Below are 22,283 nucleotides of genomic sequence, written 5' to 3'. Positions count from 1 at the left end.
TACTCTGGTTTTGTGACTTATTCAACCCGACTTCCACATCACAGGAGAACCTAAAGCTCGACACAACACAAATGGAAGTTAAGGCTGCGTTAAATGCTTGTGGGTCGAAGATCTAGAGTTTAAATTAAAAAAATTTAAAAAGTAAACCAACACCCAGATGAGATTTAGCTTGTGGATGATTTAATGAAAAATATTGGTTCATGTAGACATTAATATGGACTTTGTATGAATGCATTTCCATAAATAATAAACTGAAAGTATCCCAACTGTAGTTCTACCGGCCTGCTAACATGTAAATACATAGATGCACAGCTTCAGTGGTAAAATTAGAACTATTTAATTTGTAGTTGTAGCTTCTCTTTCTGCATTCGTAGCTTTTAAAAGACACTTACATATTTTTGATACAATCCCAATACATTCTAGTGGTTACAACAGTTTAGTAATACAACCCTAAAACCTCACATTAAGTGTGCGGGCCTGTGGTAATAGACATGCATCAAAGGCCAGATGGAGTGGAGAAGACAGGATGTATGCATCACTCACTCACAGCTAAAAAGCCCCTAATAATTAAAAACCTTTATGCAATCCATCATTTTTACACTGTATACAAAATTGGCACACACTAACGAGGAAAAATAGGTTAATAAGCCAGCGACAAATTATATCAAAACAACAACAAAAAAGCATAACTGTGTGTTACTGTGGCTTGCTCGAAGGGTGCGATGGTAGCAGACAAAAAGCGAAAATTAAACGGAGGCAGAGGACTGCCTCGAGGACCGATCCCGACGTTCTCCAATCTAGGACTCTGTCTTTTTTTTGTTTTTCTTAAGGAAGGAAGGTGTGCGGAACTTCTTTTTCTTTTTGGAGGGCGATTTGCTGGGAGACTCGTCTCCCTCCTGGTCGCCAGCCTCAGCGGGCTCCTCCCCCTCAGCCGCGTCGGCGCTGGCAGGGACAGAAGCGGATTCCTCGGCAGGAAGTGCCGGGGCATCGGAGGGGTCATCAGGTGTCAAGTCTGGAAGGGTCTGTCTCAGGGTGGCGGCGTCGCTCTCATCATAGGTCTGTTCCGGCAAGGACTCTGGTGGGAGGAGGAAGGAGAGAGTTATTGATCTCGGAGGACGGACTGATGGATCTGCGCCGCGGAGGAGACGGCAAAGTGATCACTGGACACGTTGGTAAATCCACAGGATTTTCTACCAACCTTTGTACCCTTTATTTTGCTTAAAGACAGTAACTAACTATTCAAGACGGCAACATTCCCACTATATCCAAACACAGCGTAACCTTTCTCAGATCAAGAGAGAAGCATCTCTCCTGGACTCACCATCTTTACTTATAACTTTAAGAATAAGCAACTTAACTTTACTCTCCTTGCATCAGGATTTAATCTTTCTCTGAGACATCTTTTATTTTCTTTATTTTGACAAGCTGGTACTCAGCATTTGGCTGAAAACACGCTCCATTTTGCCCCCCGATTCAGTCTGAAATCATGCATCCATCACCAGATAGTTATGATAGGAGTATTTTCAAAAGGACGACGCTGGCTTTCCTATCAAAAAGAGTCAAGAAGCAACAAGTGCGGTTTCTATGTGAGCTTCAGTCGACCATCAGCAGCCTAACAGCATCCAAACCACCGTCTCATGTTCGAGTACAAGCTCACAGCGCTGAAACAACCACGTCTTTGTTAATCTGTAATATTGCTCACATGCTACAGAGACCAGCGAGAAAAAAAAACAACCTTTAAGACCTGAGAAAACACTCATTTTACATCTCGTGTCCATCAGAATAGAGACGGGTCCAACACAGACTCATAAAAAAAGAAAAGAAAAACAAACCCCACCGCACAGCCAGAGCACCGGACCTCAACCATATTTCAAGCTAAACAGTGAGTTGCAACAGCAGCAAGTTTGCTTGGAAAGCCACACCCAAATAAAGCATTGATACCTGTACCTGGTAAAGGACTCTTCTGGAAGACAAACAAACAACACGTTTTCAAAACATCACCGGATTTCTTTTTCCATACATTTAAAAGAAAAAGAAAAAGGAAAAACAGTGCCATATAACGTTGATAAATTGTGCATATGTGCAAGAGAGGTTGGTTATTTTGACAGTGAATAATAGGCAGGAAGAAAAGAGGTTATCCAACATAAAAAGGTTTTGCGAGTGGTGAGGTTTACTTCAAGAACATCCTCCACTTTTGTTTAGACTTTATCATTAGGGTAAAATAAATTAAATAAAAAGTCTTTAAGGATCACACCTGAAATAAAGATTGCACGAAATCTAACAATTTCTTGTTATTTCTTGCAGTGGTTACTTTTTTCACTTAACAGAATCTGGAAACAGTGAATTGTGTCCAATTACAAGAGAAGGAGGGGCTCTGAAATAACCCCCATCAAACCCAGGAAAGAGATTCAGAGGAGTTCAGAGAACAGAGTTAAAACGTGTTAGTTCAGATCACAACACAGCTCTACTAGTGAAGCCATGCAAAAAGAAAAAAGGGAAACGATCAAACGGGTAAGGATGGGTGATGGGTAATTAGGAGGTGGAACAGTACGTACTTACTATGGCAACAGGTACTCTTTTGTATTTCCATCTCCTGATTGTAATCGCAGCCACAAAGAAGAAAAAGCACAAGTAGAAACAAATGTCTATGCAGATCAAATCACAGGCACAGTGTTAAATAAAAAAAAATAAAAAAATAGAAAAGAAAAATACCAGAGGACAATCTTAAAAAGAATGGTTGGGAACCATTCTTAGTAGACCCCAAAAAGATGGAGAATGGAAGTGAAGGGGTAAAGGAGATACTGAACGTATAGAAATATGTTATACAACATTTCAGGTATTAGATTACACCTGTGATCAAAGCTACTCATCCTCCCTCATGCAGACAGTAGCTCATAACATATGACTGGAATAATGCCAATTATTGTTTAAATGAAGATTTTAAACTTCAATTTATTTCTCTTATAGGTGTAATCCAATAGTAATAAAGACCAAGAGGGAGAAAAATAGACAAAAAGAGAAAATAGACAGACGTCAGTCATCGTCTTTCCAAACGATTTCCTGACATTACGTCTGGAGAATGAATTATAGTAATTTGCCCTCTCTCAAAAAGGATAAACCTGGTTAAATAATCAAAACCTCTTGGCCTGTTATTACAGAAAACACAGCATAGCACCTGTAGTAGTAGTAGTATTAAAGACCACAACACAAACAGACCCCAAGACAGACAGGCAAGTGGACTGGCAGGAGCCTCTGCATCTCCTCTGTAGACCCTAGAGAATCCCCAAAACCCAAAGAGGACTGGAGGAACCCATGCCGAACCACGCAGAACTGGGCCGCAGCGGTTATGCCAAGTGTGCCAGGCCAACCTACCTTCCTCTGCTCTGACGGGGGTGCTGGGAGGCGTGGTGGTTGGTTTCTGGCTTTGGGGCTCTTCTTCCTCCTCCTCCTCCTCCTCAGGCTCTACAAGCGGCTCCAAGTCTACATGAAGATCAGCAGAGATGAAACAGTAAGAAACCATTTAAATAAACAAGATATACTGTACCAAAATGAGCAGTTAAGTTATTTTTATGCAATATCATTTTGATTGGACATATTTGCAAGTCGTCAAACACTAGGAAAAGAGAGGACAACACAGGGAAGCAAACCGGGGAGGAAGCCTTAATCAGGAGAACACTGCAAAGGCTTTCAAAGAAATCAACCTTAAGATATCCTGAAGAGCTAAACAAACCCTTAGATTGAGTGGAAATCAGTCAGAGGCACAGACGGGACAGTGGACATCAACAGAGATATATATCCAGGACAGGTTAAGAGGAAGAGTCCACACAATGGGATGCTCTGATTGGATGACAGAGCTCAGACACACAGCTTCCTCAAAAAAAAAAGTTAACACTAAAAGCACTTTTAGACTTGCGGAGAGAGCGCCCTTAAAAGTGAGGGGATGGTTTCAAATCTCAGAAAGAGCTTGCTTTAACTCCTCACATCGTCACTACTCAGCTCCTCGTCCAATCAAACTGCAGAAAGGTTTCTGATCTGCCAGAACTCTGATGCCTTGTCCAAAAGGCATCAGAGAGAGGGGATGGGGGGGGGGGGGGGGGGGGGGGGATAATCAAGCAAAGCCTTCGAAGATTGAACTGTGGGTAGGGAGGATGCTTGTGCAGGATAAAAACAATGGCAGCAGACTCCAAACACCCAGAAAAAAAAGGAGAGGACACAGCAGGCTGGGAATCCCACGCTCCCGGTGCAGCGGTGTGTATTGAGACGGACCAGGGCTGAGCAGGGGAGGAGGGAAGCGGAAGGCCGGAATTTAGGCCCAACTCTGGTGTACCTGGAGCCTGATCTGCCTCTACCACTGATGGCTCCTTGCTGAGGGCTCTCAGCACGGCGCAGTGGAACTCCTTGTGCGGGGAATCTAGAGCGGAAAAAACCTCTTCTGCGGTCGAAAAAACGTCATCTGCAGAGTCTGCGCCGCTCTGGGCTCTCCCACCGGAGAGGAGGAGGGAAGACGAGCCCTGCTCAGAGGCCGGTGCGGCTCTCTCTAAGCTGGGTGTGGAGACAGAGGCTCGACCCCCCACTCGTGGCTCAGGACAGGGTACGCTGGAGGCTGATCCCTCCTTACTACCATCTCGTCCCTGCACTGTGAAGTCATGTGCATGTGTGTGTGAGAGAGTGTGTGTGTGTGTGTGGAGAGAGATAAAGTCACCAATCTGAAATTCAGATTTTTTTTTTTGCATGATTCTGCAGGAAAGTAAATATTATTTTATTCAAATTGTATCATGAGCATGTTTAAAGTAGCTGCACATAACTTGAAAACATATAGCATAACATCAGACGAAGTGAACATCAGAGTGTAACACCTCAGCTGTACTTTTTCCTGTATCTATACTTCCTGTGAAGATTGATCTCTGACTTTTCTCGATGGAGAGAGAAGTTAAGGTTGGTGGATTACAGAAGGAGGGTGCTGCGATTTATATTAATTTATAATCTTCTACAGAATCGCATGGTAGAAGGGGTGTGGAAAGTATGTTTGTTCTTTTCCACTGGTCAGCTTTACCTTCAGGCCCTCTCTGTTTCTGCTCCACCTCCTTGCGGTACTCCTCCATATCCTGGTCGGTGAGTTTGTTGAAGGGGTTGGGACCCTGCTTGCTGACGATGACCCTAGGCTGGTACTCCTTTTCGATGATGGCCTTGGACGCGGTCACTAGCTCCCCCTTCAGGACACACAGAGGGAAGGCAGAGAGAGGCGAGAGGTCAACAGTTACTGCAGGTGACACATGAAGGATTTTTTACAGTGAAAACTAGCTGCAGTGTCAAATGAATGCAGAAATGTATTATGAGACACTGTACACACATAACTAGTGTGCAGCATGAGCACATGTATCAGCCATAGGTGAATAAATGTATGTCTTCAGAGCACAAGCTAGAGCTCAATTTCAAAATTCAAAAAGCACAGAAACGTTATGAAGTCAAGTGATAAAGATTACTTCTATATATTAGTGATAAGCAATTGTTTCAGGTTTCATGTCATACAATACACAGCGACATAAAAGCCAAGCAGAGATTTGAGGAAGAGTTCAAGCAGACTCCATCACAAATCACCAGGCACGCAAGAAATAGTCACAATTAAATCAACAGTAATGGAGTAAAATCTCTCCTGCAGACGGACTCATGACAGCAAGATACGCATCAAATCTATCAAGGATTGCATCCTGCTCAACAAAAAAAAAATACATACATGAGTTTACCCGTATCAAAAGATCTCATAAACAACTCATAAATGTAGGAAAGACTAGGTCGCATGACCACAAAAAAAGGTGTGAAAATGGCCTTGTTCTAGCACTGACTTCATCAATACAGGCCCAGATATCAAGTGTGTATCTGCAGGCCCATGTCGGATGAGGTGAAGTACAGGTGAATGGTATTGGTGACTGGAGTAAGTACCTTTCTAATTGATTTAGCAGGACTATAGGACCCCTCGGACACATCAAGGCCATCAATAGTGTCTGTGCAGTCAGACAGAGGGGCGTCCTGCAATAGTAAAACCCAGTGAGGGGGGAGGGGGGGAGCACAACCCAGCTCTTAAACACCAGCACATTCAAGTCAGCGGTCTGTCAGGCAGGCGTGAATGTGTGCAGACTTTCAGAAGCGTACCGCCTTTCACACACAAAGGTGGAAAGAGTACTACGATATCTCACTCAAGTGCAAATGCCATGATCCAAGTAATCCTCCATCCAGGTGAGGCCACTACTTTGGGTAACATGGTCACTTTAAAAAATAAAAAAAAAAGGGCCAATTTGTCAACCTGACCTCAACCAATTCATTGGGAATACACACTTAGAAATCTCCCAAATGTAAAGTTTGGAGAGATTACCTTTCAGAAAAGAGCTCCAAGTGATAACAACATTGAACTGGCGTTAATAATTAGCTTTGTGTATGATTAGTTACTTTCCACCTCTGCATACACTCATACCAAACACACACACACACATATTGGACATGCATACAAAGAGAGAAGGTTCTGGAAAGTGATGTGGGGCGGTGGAAAGCAGAGCAGTGATGGAACAAATAGCTAAGATCATGCATGGTGAAGGCAAACGGTCCACAGGGGGGTGCTGCGCAGTATGCGGTTCATACGGTCACAACAGAACAACAAGCACTCCTTCGGCCCTTTTAAACATATTGACAGCTCCGTTTTATTTTGCTTTATTCTGTCCTGCTCCTCGAGATGTTTGGATTCAATGTCCAGGAAGCGTTGGAAGCAAAAACACGGAGCCAAGAGCAAACCATGCAAACTGCACTCAAAGAGGAAAAATAAGCAATTTTCCATTTTTACTTTTCAAAAAAAAAAAGATGTGCAGGCACAGAAATAAAAGGGTGCATCAGACTGTAGTGGGGATCTTGGAGACCAGTCCAAATAAACAAAAAAGAAATTTCAAAAGAGATGAAGGAGAGAAAAATAAAACTATGCATGGACACAACCTGAGCTGGCAGGTTTGGGGAGCAGAGCGGAGTTACCTCTCCCAAAACACTACTCACCTGCCAGATTGACAATCTCTGTGGTCGAGGGATAATGTGACAGTTACAAAGTCACTCCATGCTCTGGGACATGTTTTGTGCTCCGAAATTAGCGGTAAAGTTACTGATCGGACAGCTTCATGCACATTATGGTTGAAGGGGGAACTCCTGACCTGGACAGTGTGCGTGTGCGTGTGTGTTACATATATATATTTTAACTAAAACTGTCACGTATTTATTTAAACTCCAGGTCAGGATGGCTGCAGCAGCGAGGTTTTCATGTGCAGAACTTATCGACTGACCTGGTTGAAGTTACGGTCCACGACGGTGCCGGCACACAGAACCTGTGACTGGGGTCCTGCTGTCTTTATGTCCTGCAGGTTCTGCTCCCGGATCTACAAACAACAACATTTTAAGTCACACATAACAATAAACATACAGTGCATCGTGAATACCAAACAGGGTCTTTTATTTCACACAAGTAAAAAGGCTGTAAAAAAGGAGGATAATGCGATACCTTGTTCCTCATTTCCAGGACATCTTTTGGGTTGGTGTTCATTGGGATGAACTGATTGGCTGTGGCAGCCGGGCGGAGTCCGTCTTCCTTTGTCCACTGTAAACACCACATTAAAGTGTTAAACGTCACCAAAACCGGATATCCTGAACGACTTGAAAACCCAAGCACAAAAACAGATCGAGACAAAACACTATGCAGGCAACACAACACAAGAATCATGCTGAACTGAAATGAACAAAGTCGGATGGCTGTAAAAAGGTTTGAATGTAATAAGTGAACCAATGATGATGTGATTAATCCGTACTAAATTTAGTGGGGGACATCAATACCTCTCCAACACTTACTCATCAACCTGTGACGTGGGCTCAAACAGACTGGAGCAGGGACTAAACTGTCTAAATGCAGAACATTGGGGCTGTCCTCATTCAGGATCGATAGCATTTTTAGTGTGGGAATTTTACAGAGAACCTGTTGCGTAGAGCTGAAATGTCATAAAGACGATTGCCTTTGTCAAGAAATGAGAACATTTCAATATTTCAATCTGTTTCAGTGCTTATAGATTAAGCATACAGTAGTGTGTCACTCACATTGGCGGTATTCTGTAATCAACCTTTTAACGTTCGTCAATGCTAAAACACAAGAGCGTACTGGAAGTAATGTGATCACGAGGAGTGGTGTTTTGTTTTTTAAGTTGCTAAGAAGTAAAGCTTGTTTAAAAAACACAGACGAAACACTGAGTTTTAAAATCCTTCAACTGGTTCTCGGGCGGGGTTATTTGGACCAGGACTCGTGGAAAGACCTCACGCGTGACGTCAATTTAAGATGCCTGAAGAATCGAGGCACATTTATACTACTGAGAACCAGTCGTCATCATCATTGATGTACCATTAGTAAACAAAACAGAAAGAGCACATTGAAGATCAACTGAGAACAATCACAGAATGAGAGAAAAAAGAAGAGGTAAAAGGGGTGAGGAAGGGAGAAGTGAAGGGTTCAGGGTGGGTGACAGATGATGGAGGCTGGCTTACGAAGCGAGAGTGGCAGTGAGGGGTGAGCTGGCATCACCAAAGTCATTTCCCAGGCTGATACACAACAACAAGGACGACAGAGATAAGAGAGAAACACACCCGAGGACACTCGCCCACAATGCCACAAACTAACCCGAGAGTGCATCTTTCCTGCAGAGGATGGAACCTTTTATTTTCTTGACGAATAGAGAAATAAAAAAAATAATCTCTTCTACTTTGTTTTTCTTAACCTGGTAATGCTCAGCATGATTGGAGGGCAAACGAAAAGAAAAGTCTTTACCCATTTTTGGCACCAAACTGAATGAGCAAATCAAATCTTCAGCTTTTCATGCAACATATTGGTTTTAACCTTTTTAAAACTAGGCATGTTATTCGCGGTGGAAAGCGTGAGCTCATGACTTCATTCCTGTGCCGATTTTAAGCTCGGCTGGTTCGCTGCCAAACCAGCCGCTAGATGAGGGAGGGCTTCTGGATGGAAGTAGCTGGGTTGGGTTGGCTGGGTATGAGATGAACAGGTAAACGTGATATACTCACTGAGAAAGAGTCTCACAACACAACATGTCCTACTTTCCCAACAGGAGATAATTGATTTAAAAGTCAGGTCAACTGCGAGGCTCTGCTCTTTATTCTAAACAATTCCACTCATGCAGGTCTTGAGGTGCTCAAAAACAGTTTCAAAATAAAACTGAAACCAGAAGAAATAAGTAGAGGAAACAGAAGTACAACTGGGTGCAGTTGAAGGTGTTAGAGGAAAATCAAAAAATTAGAAAAGCAGGCTGCATAACTCTTTTGCGAAGGAAATTTAGTTTTAACACCTTTGTATTTTCTTTATCAAATGTTTAGAATGTATTTAAAATGTATTTACCAATTCTCAGTTAGAAACATGCCACCTCCCTCTTTTATGCTGGCAATTTAAATCTTAAAAATACACTTTGCAAGCAGCCCAAAAAGCAAACTCACAAGGTATCTGATATGGCCTCAAATCGCACCGTTATTTCGTACATTTTCTTGAATCATGTTTGAGCAACAAATTAAATAAAAAAAGCGCTGCTGCGGGGCGGTGAGCAAACATGTGGTCAGCGGTGACATCCCCGTGTCTCGCCACATTCACCTGCCCACTTGAGGACTCATGCCACCCCCCTGCTACTCGCTCCTCTGGGAATAACATCAAAACCAACAATGCATTTCACTCCTACACATGCAGTGGGGCATGCGTTGGGCGGCTGGCCCGGCATCCTGAAGTATCGGGAGACCAGAAGGGAAACGGCGCAGAGGGAGGACAAATACTCACAGCTAGGCTACGAAGTAATTAGCAGAGCAGAGGAAACTGGATTCGAAAAGTTGGTTAATAGGACATCTGAAATTGCAGTGGCTAAAGTGAGCCTAAAAGGGCTGGACAGTAGCGTGAATATACCAGACTTCCAATAGTTATATAGAAAGGCTCAATAAAATAATTATCGGCAAACAGCAGTTTTAGCTTTGTCCTATACTTTTACTCCCGACAGTCCCCAGAACCTCAGGATGCCGACCACCTGCCCACATCCACCAACAAGGTAGCTGTAAAATCTTTACTATGAACAATAAGGTAGGCACAGACCAAGCAGTTGGTTATACAGCTTGGCACGCAGACACCAGACGAGAGAGACTGCAGCAAGGGTTTGACGTGATCGTGTGTTATGTTCGTCCACACCTTAGGCTTCGACTTGGGGCTGCTGCCGTCGGGCCCGTCCTCGCAGGGCTCGTCGGGCCGACCGCCGGCATTGAGCCAGCGGGTCTTGTCGCGCTGGCCGCGCTGGAAGCTCTGTTTCAGCGGGGAGCGAGCGCCTGAGTCGCTGTCCTCCCCGTATGAGTAACCACCGTGGCCGGGGGCAGCAATCTCCACGTCACTGTACTTTTTAGCTTTGTCTCGCAATGCCGGGCAGCGGTAAGGGTAGCCCGTCCTGTAGCCCTGGGGTACAGGAAGACAGACAGCATGAGGGGGGGGGGGGGGGGGGCTGCACATGTTTAATACACTATCCAACCATCAATGCTGAAAGCAAGATGCAACGATGACCGTTTAAAAAGACGACTTTTGACACCACAGCCAGGTGATTAAAAAGTTTAAGAACTCCCATTTCCCCTACAGATGTTTAAGTTGCCCTCTTTTCTTTGTACTTACCAAGTTGTCGAGCATTCTCATGAAAGCCTCAAACTCCTGCTCCCCGACTTGCCACTTCAGCTGTGTAGAGGACCCGTCGCTTGCTGGCTCCGGGACCCGCGAGCGTGCCTTGTATTTCGTTGGGTCCAGCAGCACCAGATTATCTGGCCCTCCAGCGCTGGCCAGCGTTCTCACCTGAAAGAAATTGGGAGGGATACCGACAGAGCAAGAATACAGAAGGGGAAAAAAAAAGATAAAAAACGTGGACATGAGGACACACACGGACATCGACATGAGAAAAGATGAACATGTATAAAGAAATGTAGAGAAACAAGAGACAAAGACAATTGTTATGAAAAATGCAGACAGACATATGGTGGCAAATATAACAACCCAAATGGAAATAAACCACAATGATTGTAATTAGAAAATACTTAAGATTCTTTGATGTAAATAGCATGTCCTACCTGGATCTCACAGGCGGTGACCAGATTGTGCATGTAATAGAAAGCTTCCTCCACTGTTGCGCCTACGGAGACCAAGCCATGGTTCCTTAGGATGAGCACCTGAAAGACGAGAACATTTTTTTAATAAAAAGCACACCCTCATTTCTTCTACGAGTTTCAGAAGTTCTAAATTAAGAATCTAGCAGTTTTTATAATTACACTTAAATTTCAAATTGACATTTTCACAACCGCGGAAGTACCATTTATCTCGTTTTCATTTTCACATTGAGACACGCCGTTTCGTTACCTTGCTAGTCGGCCCAAGGTCCCGCTTGATGATGACATTTTCCTCCTCTTCCACCAATATGCCGTGGTAGTCGTGGTAGGTCACCTCACCCAGAGACAGTGCCTCAGGTGAGATGGGCAACAGGCCGCATTTCATAGCCGACACCTGCAACCAAACAGAGCACACAACGCTATAAGACCATTGAGTCCAGGTCTGCGCTCATGGTGGGGTATAATTACTTTGGAGACACTGTCGCTTACCGCAGCACCCGCAGCTGTGTGTATGTGTACGACACACTTGACATCGGGCCGCGCGGCGTAGATGGCACTGTGGAGATTGAAACCGGCCAGGTTGACCCCGAGATTGGTGCTTCCCCGGTCAACTATCTCTCCTTGAAGGTTTACCTTCACCTGGAGAGCAGGGCAGACGACAAGGGGTTAACCAGTTGAATTACTTTATCTGTGAATCTGTATTTTAAGTAAACTGATCTTCACAGAAATCCCCGTTAGAAAAAGAAAGACACTCAGTTCTTGTAGAAATCGGCACATATTCTCACCAGACTGGAAGCAGTGACTTCGCTGTACAGGAGCCCAAAAGGGATGATTAGGAAGCGCTCCTCGTCTGAGTTCACCCTGACCTGAAGGACCAGAAGTCAAGTCTCATTAGCTTACAGTGTTATTGTTAATTTCATTGACAAACACCAAAGCACGCCCTCTTCGAAACATCTAAATCAGATCGTCGAGCCACCTAGTATTGTACTTGTATTTACAAGTACAATATATGTGTATATCACACGGATTGTTGTCAGTTAATAAGGCTCAACATGAACATATCTTTACTTCACTGCTGGGTGACAACGCCAGTCAAAGAAAGAAGCCCATCTTACTGTGAGGTGGTTGAAGATGAGCTCAGACCAGCCAAACAAGTCAGCGAGCCGATAAAAGGCAGCCAGCTTGCAGCGATGCTGCTTCTCGCCCTTGTCGTAGGAAATGGAGTCTGAGCCACGCAGATCATTCACTGGAGTCACCATGCCCAAACCTGAGAGGAAGAGACGGGGTCAGACAGAACGACACGGTTATATGAAAGGTTCAAACATAACAGTGGGGATAAAGAGACCATGTGGTTAAAATAAAGAAAAGAAAACACTCACATACAGATAATAACAATTAAAATAGAGTCTACCTATTGGACTCTTTGTCCAAAAATAAATGTACTTTGGCATACGCTGTCATACAGTCATAGCCGGGCTGAGGTCAAAAAGTTTCACACACACACACACACACACACACACACACACACTCCTTCTTCTCTTCTCTGCTTACTCATGTTGAGCGACGCCATGCCTCCCTGCGGTGCAGCGGGATACATGGAAGGCATGCTGGTGTTCATGAAGTCTGCAATCTGCTGCAGAGCCAGCAGGCTAGTGGGCGTCTTCCCCTTCTGCAGCTGATCCTGGATCATCGTCTCCAGCTCATCGCAGAATGCCTGCCGGTCATCAACGAAGACACGAGAACAGACAGAAACACAGGAAAATGTGAGGCAAGACAAACACTATGCGTACAAGCTTTTAACAACTCGACCTGGATATCCGGTGGCTACACCGGAGCCCCAGAAATATGACCCCTTGCCCCCCAGTAATGTCATGCAATACGTCCTTGCTTCTTGAAGGTTATAACGTTCATATTGTGGACTCAACCGTATGATCCATTCTGGGGATGCAGTTTGAGGAGCTGTTTTGCTATATTGATGATAGGCATTTCTTTTATTTTGTCCATCCATTTTATATCAATGAGGGTAAGCTAAATAACAGAAGAAACCCTCTTGTGTAATATAATACAGTTCCACAGGACTGTTGTATTAGACTGCATGAATTACAGCCAGGGGAAACTACTAAATAGGCAACAGAGTGTATATCAACAGTACATGCAACTGAGACGGAGACAAAAACACTGACCCGAGATCAACAAAGTAAAATCCTCATTTTAAAAACACCACTCAGGGCTTTTTTCAGGACTTGAACACATCAGTGCTTTACACGCATACAACAGGCCTTCAAACAGTGCTGTTCTCTGTCCGGAGTATTCAGCAGCTGACAGGCTGTTGATGGGGAATAAACTGGATCCATCATGTGATGCTGAGGAAAAAAGCTGCTGCCTATACATGAAAAGAGCCTCTTCACGATTTTAACACGCACAGTATGTTGTAGGTTAATCTAATGAATGTAGAGTATGTCACTGAATGTGACTATATTTGCCGCGTCCGTCCCACTGACCGGGCTCTGTAGGATCATGGAGACCCTCTTCCTCTGTTCCATCATGTTGAAGTCCTGCCGCAGGTCGGGTGCCATGTTTCTCTCCCTCTGGTACTCCGGGCTGCTCTCATCCACCCGGTCGAAGTACCGCTCCTTGTGGGGGGCTGTGGTGGGAGGGGGGGCCGTCACCACGCCGGCACCTGAGTCGCCGTTCATCCTGGGCTGACCTCCTGTAAGGGAGAGATAAGAGACAACTTTATTAACTGTTCTTTTTTAAGTACAGATAACACACATTCCACACTCCTGACAGAGTGATGGATGAAGGTTTCCTGAACACATTTTACTGTGAAAAGCACCGTCGATAGACACCATAGCAATCAAAACCTAATGTCTGTTTTGTATATTATGCTGTCACGGATGTACAATATATTATCTGCGCTTGTGTAGTGGGTTTTAGCATTTGATTGATATATTTTAGCATGATGTATGTTTAAGTCTCGGTGTGTGCTGGTTGGCCCGGTATCAGTGTAAAAACCTGTTGTGTTTTATATGATGCCACATAGCATATCAATTAAGATTAAAACATTACCTACTATAAAACCACCCACTGTCTGCATTAAACTCGTTAGGTATAATTAGAAATTGTTGTTTATTTAATGTGTAGTTAATAAAAACATTTTTTTAAATCAATAAAGACACTGACCAGAAGGCTAATCACACAGAGCACACGCTTCCCTACTTCCTGTCACGACCATGTGACCACTTCTCCTGCAGAGATGGGGTTTCATTGATTTCCATAACGCATTTCCTGGAATCACAACAGCACTCAACTGTCGAGGCCGGGCAACGGAAACTAAAACTGGAAGAGTCTCTCACCGTTGAGCTTGATGAATATAAAATAATAATAATTCTACAAATATGATGTGTACATAACTATTACTGTATGCGTGGGGATCATTTAGCTCATCATTATTATCGCATTTCCTCTTCAACTGACAACAGGAAGGGATAAGGAGAGGCAAAGAGAAAGGCCATGTCCATCCAGCTGGGTGCCTGTGTGTTAAATAGTCTCGGCCTGTCTGTCACAGCACAGACTATCAAGCCCCGAATCTGAAGGACGCAGGCGGGCTTACAAGAACAGGGAAGTGTGTGTGTGTGTGTGTGTGTGTGTGTGTGTGTGTGTGTGTGTGTGTGTGTGTGTGTGTGTGTGTGTGTGTGTGTGTGTGTGTGTGTGTGTGCATGGGCGAATGTGGGGTGGCTCTGGCAGAAACTGATGCAGCCCATTAAAATCGGCATCAATACAAATGTTCAGCCAAAACTACCATGACAACTGCAGGCCGAACCCGAAGCATCCACTATCACGCAGAGAGCTGGCAGAGCCCCTCTCGCTCTTTCATCAGTGTCCTGAGATTTTCCACAACACTTTTTTCCACAACTCTCAGGTCACCGGCTCCAATCAAGGAGTTTGTGCTCTCAAGCCGTTTGGCTAATTATAGGCCAACAATGTTTTTTGTCCACTCTCCCCTCGTTCACTCATTAAATGAACGGTGTCGTTTCTGCTTTTTATCTAACATTTGTTGATACCTTCAAAAGAAATATAATACATAGAAAAAGAAAGTCCACACCAACTGATGAATTCCACTAGAGTAAAATGGTTGAGGTGGTAGTTGCTGCTACTTTGCAAAGTTTGGCCAGGATGTTATATCATTGAAATCATTAAACTGCAGGTAACAGCGAGGGAGGAGACATTTAGCTTCAGGCAAAGTGTGGTCATCTTAATAGTCATGAGCTAACTGGATTTGTCAATATTTTAATTAAATACCACTTTCAGTAATCCAAATCCTCTTAAGAGTCTCCCATGTCTCCTCTCAGCTGTTTTCCTTAAAATCATAACTACCGTCTTAACACGCAATTACAAAAGAAAGAATATGAGAAGCTGCATGCTCTTTCAGCAAACATTCAGGGAGGAGCAACTCTTGTTCCGTCTCACTCGTGTGATTGGGTCATCAGAAAATCACAGAAGAATAGGGACAGCGGCAATTATCTCTGGTGCCAAAAACACTCAATAGGAAGAAATAACGAGTTCCTGGCCAGTTAATAGTTATACGTCACCATGCACTGCAAAAATACAGAAATTATAAAAGTCACACGGAGGAAATGGATACGTTTATACTGATAGATACAGGCGCCGTTGGTCTGTACCAATATGATACGACAGTATCTGCAGCCCTTCCGAGACTGGCACCCGTCAGCCTGGTTTACACCGAGATGGTCTTAATGCTTCTAGACGGCTGTTTGATCTCATCCACTTCCCCTCCCCGACTTGTTTATGCTGCGTTGGCTGTCTGATGTTCTTGTCTTGTTTACTGCGAGCGTCAACGATAGGAATCGAACATGTGTGCTGACAAAAGGGTCAATTGGAGGGGGGGTGGGGAGGATTTAACATTCTTGCTGCGTCATTTTTGTTTAGAGAGAAGATACTTGTGAATAAACCCATTCACAATGACCCGTCTCTACGTACTGCAGGAACTGCGTAGTAGGATAATTTTGCTTGTCTCGAGGCTGCCATCGGTCCAGCACTGCAGTGCACGAGAGCACAAAATCTTGCAGAGCAGGATGAATGGAGCATATGTATTACTAAAACTGGATTACAAACTAGAAAGTTGTTTATTTCTGTAGCAACAGCAATGTCTGTTGATGCAGGAGGCTCTCTCTTTCTCCATCCATCCGTGCACAATGTTCATCCCACAACCACCCCCGCCTCGTCAGAGCCCCTACTTCTCATCTCTCCTCAGAGATGTAGGTGCAGGGGAACGGCTAGCCTCTACTCCGGTTAAGAGTGCAATCACTATGGAAACCAAATGCATTGCCATGGAAACACGGGACAGCCTTTAAAGATCGCTGTTACGCAAGAACAGCTGTAGGCCAACATCCCGTTGCAAAGAGACCATCAGTGTCACAATGTACACATCTTCAAACTATTCTGGCACTCCTTTTACATTAGATTAGACACTGAATTAATAGTAGCATTTGATTTAGAATAGGATGAGGTCGAGTTAGGAATCATATACTATACATACACTAATCGATAAGTAAAAAACAAAAACAATTTCTTAACATTGTGCAAGAAGACCATGTGACAGGAAATGATACCAAAGAGAGGGACACCCCGATGACCCTCAGTGCTGCATGCCAGTATCAGAAAATGACAATTAACAAGTTTTGATTATTCACACCCAGGGCATGTGCTCAAACTGCCAATCAGTTTTGGCTATAAATTGAAATGTCAAACAGAGTAACCAATTAGACCAGGAACATCTTGTGATGCAACTCATGCTGCAAATGCTGGGGAATTTATAGCACCCCCCGGACAGTAAGTGTCTGTCCCGACTAGCACTCCGGGCCTTGCATGTTTAGACCACTAAATAGGAGCATAAGAGCTGATACAAAAGCAGCAAAAGAATAATATATGGTATGTATAAAAAATAAAAAAAAGCTATCTAAACAAAGATGGGTGTTGGGTGAGCATGTAAAGACATGGTTGCATATTGCAATTACAGACAAAGCAAACCATACATAGCCTTTCTTCTATCTTTGACATGGAGTAGCGCAACATTACAGTGTTTGAGCTCTTGCCTTTTGGATGCTGCTACACAGTGTTTGCTAGGAGGACGTTAACACCCAACCCTAACCCTGTGTACCGGGGGCCTCTGGCACACAGAACATAGAACAGTCGCACACGAAAAGCTGCTCTGTCCTCCTCCATTTTCACTGGATGTGTAACAATCCTGGACCGGTTTTCTCGTCTCTAAGCAACAGGAAAATGTGATGACGAATTAACCGTCACAATCATACAGTACAATGTATGCCATCTGCATTTGTATGAAAAATTATTGGGGACATTTTGATTCGTCGTTGGAACAAACGTGAGCAAAGGAAATGGAGAGCGATAGCTCCCTCAGTACTAACAGTATGGCAAAATGTCGACACATTTATCCATGTGGCTTTAAGTTACGTTAAGAAATGGTGTGTCATCATACTGCTGAAACAGAGGTAACAAAACTCTTTTCTAATGCAAAAAGATCTGCATGATCTTAAACCCATAACGTACCATAACGATGTGCACTCGAAAAGGAAAAGGAAACAGGATGCTGAGCATCTCCACTGCTATGAGCCGATGATGGGAAGGGTAAACGAGGCAGATGCATGATGTGGGGAGAAGCACCAGGCTATCTGCTGTCCCCAGGTGGCTAGCGTTAAGAGCACTCAGTGTCGTGTACATATTTCAATTTAATCGTAATTCTCTTTTCAGAGATGGAAGTTTGCACTGAAACGTCTTTTTGGCATGACCAAGCTCCCTGAAAAGAAAGATGGTAATCTTAAAACATTTTTTTATTTTTTTAAATCCATTTAGTTTGTTCCAGAAATATGCCAATCAAGCACTTGGGAGTGAAAAGATAATTATGGTGTGAAAGAAAATGGCAAATTATTTGCTGGTCTTTCTCGTGTATGTGTGTGTGTGTGTGTGCGTGTATGTGTAGTTGGTGTTTCATGGAAGCAGTTTTGAGACATTTGAGAGAGGCATTCGCTCGGACAAGGCTCCTTATATCTCTGAGCCAGATGCCTGTCATTACTGGGGACGAAGAATCCACTAGCAACTGCTTGTGTGTGTGTGTGTGTGTGTGTGTGTGTGTGTGTGTGTGGCAGACTGACTACTACTCCTTGCAGGAATGCATTCAGTATCCTTTTAGCACTGCCCCTTGCATGGTCTTGTGTATCAAAGTATTTGACATAGACAGAGAAGCCATCGCTTTATGGTCAACAGGATCCAACAGCAAACTAAATTACAGAGTTTAACAACAATACATGTGCATATTTCTCTGCAGGGAAGAAGGTATTTTAGCAATATTACTTTAGTACGTGATAACTTGCTGTAAGTTATATTTCTCGTCATAAATATCTTCCCACACTGCATGCAATAGAAATGACATTGTTCTATCAGCTCCAAAGTATAATATCTACTGTATACGTGTGATCTTACAAAGTTAAAAAGAGCACCAAACGGCATAGTTAGTGACTAGCTGGTGAACTTAGTGGAGCACTGAGCAACTAAAGAGACATAGTTCCCTTTGCTTTGGGAAATAATCTCACCCTTTCCCAGCTGTCCAAACACGTTCCACCCTAAAATTAAATTAATGGTCATCACATCGATTAGAGCCAAGTAATAAATTGTATCCGAGTGGCAAGTAAATAGCGACGCAAACCGGAGGCTTTTTTTCTTTTTGGTAAATGTACTGCATGTGAGCTTCACCATCACTGGGACCATCTTCATAAGTCAGATATTATCTGCTGCATACTACTAATGCCAGGCCAAACGCTGTGCTGTGTGAGGAGTGTGAGGACGGGGACTCAGGGTTTATCTGGCTGTCACATGTCACATGGGACAGAGTGGAAGAGATTGCTCTGAGTAACAACAGGCCCCTCCCCGTACAGTCTCCTTAGTCTCACTCTCCGGCCTGTAGAGCGTACTACTTCTACAAGCGTACTAACTTCTACGAGCGTACTACTTCCCTGGCCTGTATGGCGTACTCTTCTCTAGCTTGTTGCGTACTCTCTAGCCCACTGATTCTTAACCATGGGGCCGGGACACAAACAACTTTCAGTTTTGCACCCTTCAATTTAAGACGCTAGAGATATGACTGTTATCCATGAGATGCTCGGTTATAATATAGCTTGCCACCACTTGGTATTGCGTCAGTCAGTTATTTTACAAGCTCCAATAAGCAGAAGAAGACACTCGGCCAGCGGCTAGCCTGTAGCAAAAGTTATGGAGAAGTATAAATGTCTCTGTGGCGATCACATTGCGTCATGTTTTTTCTTGTTCAACTGTAAGTGGATTTGATTGAGTTATTGAATACTGTAGCGTGTACTCTCCAGGTCAATAAGCTGTGAATCTATGTTTGGTTCAAATATTTACACTAGCAGGCTAGGCTGGAGAGTACAGGCTACAGACTGGACTCTCCAGCCTGTAGCGTGTACTCTCCAGTCTGTAGCCCGTAGCGTGTGTACTCTCCAGTCTGTAGCCCGTAGCGTGTGTACTCTCCAGTCTGTAGCCCGTAGCGCGTGTACTCTCCAGTCTGTAGCCCGTAGCGTGTGTACTCTCCAGTCTGTAGCCCGTAGCGTGTACTCTCCAGTCTGTAGCCCGTAGCGTGTGTACTCTCCAGTCTGTAGCCCGTAGCGCGTGTACTCTCCAGTCTGTAGCCCGTAGCGCGTGTACTCTCCAGTCTGTAGCCCGTAGCGTGTGTACTCTCCAGTCTGTAGCCCGTAGCGTGTGTACTCTCCAGTCTGTAGCCCGTAGCGTGTGTACTCTCCAGTCTGTAGCGTGTGTACTCTCCCGTCTGTAGCCCGTAGCGTGCTAGTGTAAATATTTGAACCAATCAGATTCACAGCCTATAGCTTATTGACATGGGCATTAGTGACCTATGTGGTATGAATGATAGTTCAGGTCTGACTGTTTTTGCATCTTTAACTTAAAGAAGAAGAAAAAAGGTCCCCTGCTAAGTGATCACATATGGGGAGGAAGGAAGGAAAGAGTGAAATAGAGAGGATGGACTTGAAATCAGGAACACATTTGCAGCTGCACTGCAGTCAAGGGTGTGGGCGTGTGGGAGTGGGAGTAAAACAAACACTCTGTATCTAGAGAGCGTGTATGTGTGTGTGTGCGTGTATATCAGTGCAGTTTGTGGCAACATGGAGCCAGGCTGACAGGGCTATGCTCCCTCCTTTGGGAGTTTCACTCATACTAACGGAATTACCAAATCCAGGGAGTTACCATCCCCAAACACTCCGACCTTTTAACTTGGTATATAGTTTGGTCTTGCTAATCCTTATCCAGTATGAGGGGGAAGGGATTTATCAGTTGACTTTAGAAAGAAGCCAGTCACAGCAACAGCGTAGTGGTTAAGTTCTCTGGTTTGGGGATAAAACGGTAAACAAGGCACATTAAACCTTCACAAACTCTCAGGTTATTATCACCTTTCATTCCTCCTACACACTCTTACTAGAGCCGGACAATTAGGGCTGCAACTAACACTTATTTTCATCACTTGTGAATCTTTGGGTTATTTCTATAATTACCTTGTAAGTGACATTGTTTTGCAGACAAACACTTGAAGATACTTCAATTTAGTATCATATAAAAATCAAAATGCATCTTGATTAAGATAAAGTGTTTGTCAGTTAATTAAATAGTCAATCAGGTCACCATAAATATTATGATAGGCTTTAGCTTGATTGCACTACTAATATACAGTGTATTATCATATGCACTCTTTGACTGTATATTTGGAGTAAAGAGTATGGTCCAACTTGTACCTCTATCTCTAGTTATAACGGAATTTCTGTTTTAACTAATAAGTGACATGACCTGGCCACTGTGAAAACATAATTTCCTTTTGGGATTAATAACGTACCTTTATGTCTGGCATGATGTTTAAGATCGTACTGTGAAGAGGGCAGTGACTAGCTTACAATTATGAAAATGAAAGTGCATATCGTGCGTTATTATGATGCAGGACATGGTGCCATCTTCACAACAGGAAACTACTCCATCAACACACAACGGAATAAAAGCCGCTTCAAAACACGCCCCAGATGGGAAACGGGCACTAGATCACACGACGAACCGTATCGACCGTATCACTTATTAAATAGTGACCGGGGTGAAAGGTGAATGGCAAAATAATGCAACAGCAGGCCTGCTCGGGCCAACGAGACACACACACACACACACACCGGGGGCACAGAGTGCTGCTGTTGTTCAGCACAGGAAAACCGTCTGAGCAGCAAGCGAAGTCATTAAAAATATGAATATAAAACTGAAAACGCAGTCATGCCTCGTTTTCACAGCAGGAAACCCCGCGCAGTGGCTGCGTCTCTGCAGACCGCACCTAGCAAAGCAACATATTAGCAAAAACAGTGAGCGAGCTCGCCGCACCGAAACACGGCGAGACCGGGGGAGCGAGCGTTAAAAACCGCACACACGGGAGGGGGGGGGTCATTGTGTCGGACGAACCGCTAAAAAGAGAAAACAAACAAAAAGTATCAATTATTTCCGAGCTTACCCTCTCTTTTGATGAGGTGATGAAATATGAAAAGCTGTGCTCGGTGAAAGCAGGACGGCGGGTATCGCTGCCTTTATCCCCTACCCTGGTGATCTCACGGTGGGTTTATCTCTCTGCGCTCGTCGTCCCCGCATCGCTCCGCCCACCCCTCCGTCGTTCCTCTTTGGGTGCGGCAAACGGCTTCAATCTGCGGGCTCGCTATTGGTCACCTGGAGGCACGCGACCGCACCGGGGATTTTGATTGGAGCGCGAACTGTTTGGTCCCGCAGAGAGGAGCTTTAGGTAAAACATCCATGTTTTTATATTTTACGTGCTGGTGCTAAAGTCATGAGCAATGGGCGGTGGGAGATGTTTTGATCCGGTAATGGTCTCACAGATAAATGAACATAAATGGCATTCTCTTGCGTTAATGTATGTCAATGGCAAATGTTTCAATAACTGTTGAAGCATCAAAGAGGTAGGCCTACACTCATTCAATAAA

The 22,283-nt window shown here is 44.1% G+C and overlaps 1 protein-coding gene across 12 annotated transcripts; it reads right to left on the bottom strand.

The window, feature by feature from the left end:
• Window positions 1–158: 158 nt before the first annotated feature.
• On the bottom strand, window positions 159–21,970 carry add1 (adducin 1 (alpha)). Of its 12 annotated transcripts, XM_034546238.1 has the most exons (18): window positions 21,803–21,939; window positions 13,701–13,909; window positions 12,751–12,913; window positions 12,315–12,466; window positions 11,985–12,065; window positions 11,689–11,838; window positions 11,450–11,593; window positions 11,164–11,262; window positions 10,718–10,891; window positions 10,157–10,507; window positions 7,532–7,627; window positions 7,317–7,409; window positions 5,054–5,210; window positions 4,328–4,636; window positions 3,373–3,480; window positions 2,560–2,593; window positions 1,948–1,963; window positions 1,030–1,075 (listed from the first exon to the last, which is right to left on the bottom strand). In XM_034546238.1, coding segments are annotated over exons 2-17 (2,307 nt in total). In that variant the 5' UTR covers window positions 13,896–13,909; window positions 21,803–21,939; the 3' UTR covers window positions 1,030–1,075; window positions 1,948–1,962. The 12 variants fall into 12 exon arrangements, with proteins under 12 accessions (XP_034402134.1, XP_034402135.1, XP_034402125.1 ...); XM_034546235.1 differs by lacking the exon at window positions 2,560–2,593 and having other exon boundaries at window positions 935–1,075; XM_034546237.1 differs by lacking the exon at window positions 1,948–1,963 and having other exon boundaries at window positions 962–1,075.
• Between the last annotated feature and the right edge of the window lie 313 nt (window positions 21,971–22,283).

This window comes from Cyclopterus lumpus, chromosome 12, assembly GCF_009769545.1.
Source record: "Cyclopterus lumpus isolate fCycLum1 chromosome 12, fCycLum1.pri, whole genome shotgun sequence".
Taxonomy (NCBI): Eukaryota; Metazoa; Chordata; class Actinopteri; order Perciformes; family Cyclopteridae; genus Cyclopterus; species Cyclopterus lumpus.
The sequence above is the reverse complement of the archived record's forward strand: the minus strand, read 5'-3'. Positions and strand labels throughout refer to the sequence as shown.

What these genes read in the sequence shown, in the direction of transcription:
- add1 (XM_034546233.1), bottom strand. Translation starts at nt 13,895, where the DNA reads ATGAACGGCGACTCAGGTGCCGGCGTGGTGACGGCCCCCCCTCCCACC. An exon ending in ACCTTGGGCCGACTAGCAAG is followed by an intron (nt 11,263 to 11,449) that starts GTAACGAAACGG and finishes CTCGTCTTTCAG; the next exon opens with GTGCTCATCCTAAGGAACCA. An exon ending in GAAACAGAGAGGGCCTGAAG is followed by an intron (nt 4,637 to 5,053) that starts GTAAAGCTGACC and finishes ATGACTTCACAG; the next exon opens with TGCAGGGACGAGATGGTAGT.